Source organism: Ictalurus punctatus, chromosome 8, assembly GCF_001660625.3.
Source record: "Ictalurus punctatus breed USDA103 chromosome 8, Coco_2.0, whole genome shotgun sequence".
Taxonomy (NCBI): Eukaryota; Metazoa; Chordata; class Actinopteri; order Siluriformes; family Ictaluridae; genus Ictalurus; species Ictalurus punctatus.
The window spans coordinates 584001-590000 of NC_030423.2; the positions used below are offsets into that span (position 1 = coordinate 584001).

At 43.3% G+C, this 6000-nt stretch overlaps 1 protein-coding gene across 2 annotated transcripts in view; it reads left to right on the forward strand.

The window, feature by feature from the left end:
• Positions 1-135: 135 nt before the first annotated feature.
• Positions 136-6000, forward strand: part of wwp2 (WW domain containing E3 ubiquitin protein ligase 2) — a 27903-nt gene continuing 22038 nt past the window's right edge. The window contains exons 1-5 of one of the 2 annotated variants that reach the window (XM_053682098.1): positions 136-241; positions 1025-1105; positions 3021-3174; positions 3968-4089; positions 4543-4680. In XM_053682098.1, coding sequence (XP_053538073.1) covers positions 151-241; positions 1025-1105; positions 3021-3174; positions 3968-4089; positions 4543-4680 — 586 coding nt within the window. In that variant the 5' untranslated portion in view covers positions 136-150. Of the gene's footprint in view, positions 242-422; positions 695-1024; positions 1106-3020; positions 3175-3967; positions 4090-4542; positions 4681-6000 lie in introns of those variants that run through there. The other variant, XM_053682099.1, reaches the window with a different exon arrangement.

A 6000-nucleotide genomic window follows, 5' to 3' on the forward strand; every position in this document is an offset into this window, starting at 1 on the left:
CCACACTCTTTTAATGCGAATTTAATGGAGAAAAAAATAAGAAAGAAAATCTGTGAATTTTATTAAATTATACATCTCCGGGAGTTGAAAGTGTCTACAGTTGATGAAAAACCCTCAAATAGCATCTCGGCTAACTCGACATCACCCACAATGCATCGCGCCCTCCTCTGCGTGTCACATGACCCAGATACTGAGGCGGAAGTGAAAAGCCAAACAGCAGATCAGAGCAGTAAAAACAACGGTATGAGAACAGAAAACTGATTTATTAGATTATTTTCCTGGTGATCATTTAAATCATGGGCGTGTTAAGTTTCCAGTGAGTCTGTTTGAAAGTGACAGAGGCGTTTTGAACATTTGAACATTAGACATTTTAGCCGAGATGCTAATGCTAATGCGGCTTCCGTGTTTATGTGTGTGATAAAGAAAGCGGAAACACAACGCAGATGATCTGGCACTGGAGCGAAAGAGAAATGATCAAATAAATAAGACAACACGTTATTTATTTTGCGCTAGGAGAATAAGATTTGTGCTGTTGTAGGGCTGTTAATGTTAACCATGGTCTGATTATTCGCTTTGCGCTAATTTGAATGTGAATGTTTCAGTTTAAGGATTAAGTTTAAGGTTAGGGCTGTTCAAGGGATTAAAGGAGTGATTTTGTACTGAGTCGAATCCATTTAGGTGAAAAATCAGCAGAGTAAGGACATTTCAGAAGCCCGATGTTGATGCAGAGCTTGTTATTATTATTATTGTTGTTATTGTTATTGTTATTATAAAACATTGTATATTGTGATATCTACACTAGTCTCTCTCTCTCTCTCTCTCCCTCCCTCCCTCCCACACACACACACACACACACACACACACACACACACACACACACAGTAAATCTAAACACTTCTGAGTTTAAAGGTTAAAGGACAGAATGCTGTTAAGTTTAATTGCTCAGTTTATAACCCCGTGTGTGTGTGTGTGTGTGTGTGTGTGTGTGTGTGTGTGTGTGTGTGTGTGTGTGTGCGCGTTTCAGGTGGTGATGTGATGGCAGCTGCCAGTGTGAGTCGACCCGGCGGTTTGCCCAACACAGAGAAATCACAGCTCACCTTAAAAGGTAAAAAGTCTGAGCTTCTAAAATGATTTAGGAGTATTGTAGAGTATCCGTGCTTTATCACCCTGACTCACTCTGTTATTACTCACACTGAACCTGACTTTACACGGTGCATGGCGTGAGCATGGCTCGAACCCTGGGCAGATCACATCGTTAGATCATTCTCCAGGCATGAGTTGAGCTCCGTGAAGGACGTGTGTGTTTATGCGAAGCTGTTTTCTGCACGAGCTGATTTCTGGATCACGCTGATTGATGACATTAGGTCGATCGGTCGATAGATATGGATCGCTGAGGGAAATTGTTCTGTTGCAGCAGTATAACAAACAGCAGAAATGATTACGATGCAGATAAAGCACAGAGAACAAAAATGCCGATGACCATACAGCAGTAAACTAAATGAAGTAAGAATGAAATGAGAAGAGTGTGAGAGTTGTGTTCCTTAATCGCAGGTCTGTCGTTAGAGGATCTTCATCATATAAACCGATCTGGAGACACACTACCTCACAGTCTGTTATAGAATTCAGAGCAGAGAGTATCGAGAACTCCTACAGTGTGACGAGGGATAATCGTAAAGGAGCGCCGACATCACAAAGCAGATTTACACACATGACTGATTGGACATTAGGATTTTTTTGTTTGTTTGTTTTTATTGTTTCACTTTTCCTCTTTTTCTGCATCATATGTACTGCTACAGACGTGCAAGCCCTCTGTAAACAAGCCTGAATGTTCTGATGCATATTGTGTGTTATTATGTGATATTGTAATGGAGTTTAAGGAAATGTAATGGTGTTTAATGGACTGCAGTAGAGTGCAGCGGGGTTTAATGGAGTGAAGTGGAGTGTAGTGGGATTTAGTGAAGTGTAGCTGGATTTAGTGGAGTGTAGTGGGACTTAGTGGAATATAGTGGAGAGAAGTGTAACAGTGTTTAAGGGAGTGGTGCGGCGGGGTTTGGTCGAGTGCGGCGGCGGGGTTTGGTCGAGTGCGGCGGCGGGGTTTGGTCGAGTGTGGCGGCGGGGTTTAGTACAGTGCGGCGGGATTTAGTAGAGATTTAAATGGGACTCATACTATATGAAACAGCAGCTCCATGGTTATGAACAGTGAGGAGTGACGAAAGACTTTTTCAGCCTTCATCTTCCAAGTTTTTCAGACTGCACTTCATCCTTACTCACACTAGGTGGTGATATTTATTTTTCTCAGAAACTGTGTGTTAGAGTCTAACACACACACACACACACTTTCAGATCTCTTATAAGTGTATATGGCACTGTTTTGGAGTGTGTGGTAGTGTGTGGTAGTGTGTTAAGCTGGTGGTTGGAGTGTGTTAGTAAGTGTTAATGTGTGTTTAGCGTTCAGTCCTCCTTTTCTCCATGTTAGTGTGTTTTCTGTTGTCTCTCTCTCTCACACACACACAGAAACACACACACACTCACACACTGTATCACAGTGAAGGGTGTGTTAATGAGCTGATCAGGAAATACCTTAACACACACACACACACACTGCACTTCCTCATCTGTAACACAGACTGAGTCACACCATATACTGTAATGTACCTTGTGTGTGTGTGTGTGTGTGTGTGTGTGTGTGTGTGTGTGTGGAACCTCATAAACTAGAAACATGAGTCACATTTAGACAGTAAATGGTGATGGAAGGGTTTAGTGTGAATGCCGGTCAGGGTAAAATGCTGGGAACAGGTCGAGCTGGAGACCCGGGAGACACGCTGAGAGCAGAGACGCCGCTGATAAACACACTCGAGGGTTTAAAGTATAAATTCCTGTGTAATGCAACTTTCATTGTAAGTGTGAATGTGTTCATCCTGGGAAAATACCGTGTGCAACGGATGTGTGTTATAATAGTAATGACAATGTAATGTGTGTGTGTGTGTGTGTGTGTCTGTGTGTGTGTGTGTGTGTGTCAGTGCTATCAGCGAGGCCTCAGTCTCCGAAGCTCCCAGCTCGTCTGGCGCGTGGCAGCTCGTTTGTGGAGGTGACGGCTGACGGTCTGAGCACCGAGACCAAGAAAACCTGCAAACGCAGTGGAAACGACCTGCAGTGGAACGAAGACCTCACACTGTAAGTCTTCATCATCATCATCATCATCATCATCATCATCTCATACACCACCTCACACTGTGTGTATGTAAATGGTGTGTTTAATAGATAATGGTGTGTGTAGTACAGTCAGGTCCATAAATATTTGGAGGTTATTATAATATTTGTTCTTTTAGCTGTCTAAATGTATTTGGATAAATTAAGATAATCACACATTAAACAGTCATTTTTAATACTTGTTTGTAAATCTTTGCCCGAAGTCCTGAACCTACAGACGTCACCAGATGCTGGGTTTCTTGCCTGGTCTTTACTGCAGCTGTCTTCACTTCTTCTTGTTCTTGGGGTGTTTCGCCTTCAGTTATTAATTCTGTTTTTATTTATTTATGTATTTCTTCACAAGGCATTGTCACATAGCAGCTTTACAGGAACCTGGATATAGATTTAACTTTATCTCTAACGAGCAAGCCAAGGGCAGGAACCTTGAGAGGAACCAGACTCAAAAGGGAACCCTTCCTTTTCTGGGTGACCCCTAAATCAACCCTTTTATCTGTTTACCTGTAAGAGAAATAATGAGGCGAGAACACGCACCTGGCCACGGAACAGCTGACAGCCAATCATCCAGTTACTTAAAAGGGGCAGGGCCACATATACTGACTGGTATATCATACAGTGTATGTGTGTATATATATATATATATATATATATATATATATATATATATATATATATATATATATATATATATATATATACTGACAGATCATATTCTGACTGGAAATGATGTGTGTGTGTGTGTGTGTGTGTGTGTGTGCAGTAACGTGACTCCTCTGAGCCGGCTGGATCTGAAGTTGTGGAATTGTCACACTCTGAGGAAGGAGCTCCTGGGCAGCGCCACCATCGACCTGCTCGACACACTGCGCACTCATCACGGGAAAAGTAAACCTCCATCTGCACTACCTAGGGCTTAGTGCTAGTGGGAAACGGTTCACACAATAACACACTACTCTTTTAGGACAACAGAGGGCACTACAGTAACACTGTACACACTTCCTTTGCCCCCCCCCCCCCCCCCTCACTCTTTGTCTCTGTCTCTCCTCTCTCTCTAACTCCCCCCCTCTCTCTTTCTCTCTCTCTCTCTCTCTAACTCCCCCCACTCTTTCTCTCTCTCTTTCTCTCTCTCTCTCTCTCTAACTCCCCTCTCCCTCTCTCTCTCTATCTTTTTCTCTCTCTCTCTTCTCTCTTCTCTCTCTCTCTCTCTCTCTCCCCCCCCTCTCTTTTTCTCTCTCCCTCTCCCTCTCTCTCTCCCCCTTCTCTCCCTAACCCCCCTCGTGCTCTCTCTCTCTCTCTCTCTCTCTCTCTCTCTCTCTCTCTCTAACCCCCCTCTCTCAGTGGAGAACGTGGAGCTCAGTCTGGAGCTACAGATGGAGAATAAAGGCCTGGTTGTGTCGGGTGGAGAGCTGAACGTCTGTTTGGACGGCTTGGTTGTTGATCTGGGATCACTGCCCAATCACGGTGCAGAAACCGACAGTGAGTCCCACACACACACACACACACACATACACGCTTTAACAAAACACACACTCATGCTGAAAGAGCTCTTAGATCAGGGGTTCCCAAACATTTTGGGCATTAAACCCAAATGGACATTATGACTTTCTTGCGAAGCCAAGCCCTCACCACTGTATATTTATTTATTTATTTTTAATACCAGGTTCATAATTTAGCAATACTGTAACATTTGAACACTTTATTATGCCACTGAGATCCTGACTTCGGAGGTGTGTGTACGTCAGAGTAAGTCGTCAGGAAGCGTGTTTGAAAGCGCTCGTCTCATTTCCTCCATCACATCCAGCACCGCGCGAGCGACGCGTAAGGAATAAAACACTACGGGGTGTGTTTAGTAGAAAAATAATCCACGCCGGGGTGGTGTGATACGGCCCAACGCGGAGCCGAGGGATCTGGTTTATATTTGAGGCATGACAGAAGCAGCAGGAACACGAGCGGCATTGTTCACACACTCTCCTGTGCAGTTTACGCACATCTGGAGGATTTAAAATGACATCCAGAAGATGGCCGTCAGAACCAAAACGTCCCTGTGTACCAAGTGAAAGTAAATGGGTTTAAACACACTGGGCTCTGTCTGTCTGTCTGTCGGTCTGTCTGTCTGTCTGTCTGTCGGTCTGTCTGTCTGTCAAATTTTCCAGCGTTGTCCTGATTGTTGTCATGAGCTCAAATCTAAAACCCGCTCAAAAGTATTTACCAATCTAGAAAATCCAGAAAGTAAACATGAGATGATTATTTCTGTTGATGAATTCCTGCGCTAGTGCAGCGTGTCAGCGAAAAAAAAATAAAATAGCACTGTTCATTTAAACACACACACACACACACATGGTACGCAATAAATAATCGAATAAATCTAATAGTCTGGTATGTCACCGTTATACATATTACTGCGTCAGTAGTGCTAGTTGTAGTGATCACGCTCGTCACGGGTGTAATTGAACAAAATGGCTTCCACACGCGTTATTCAGCAGCACAGAGAATAGACCGGCACGTGATCCAGCGCATTTTTAACATTTATTTATTTATTTTTACAATGTGCTCTAAACGAACGATATTATAAATGAATTCATAGAGTTATATCTATGTATTTAATATTGGTCTTAAATCGTCAGACAGTGGCGCTGCAGTGTGTTAATACACTGTAATTCCACTGTTTCACTCTGTGTGTGTGTGTGTGTGTGTGTGTGTGTGTGTGTGTGTGTGTGTGTACTCGTTCTCGTGTACAATAAGCTTCAGCTTCAGTACACTCTCAATGGAAAGCTGCTGTTCATTCACTAAACACCC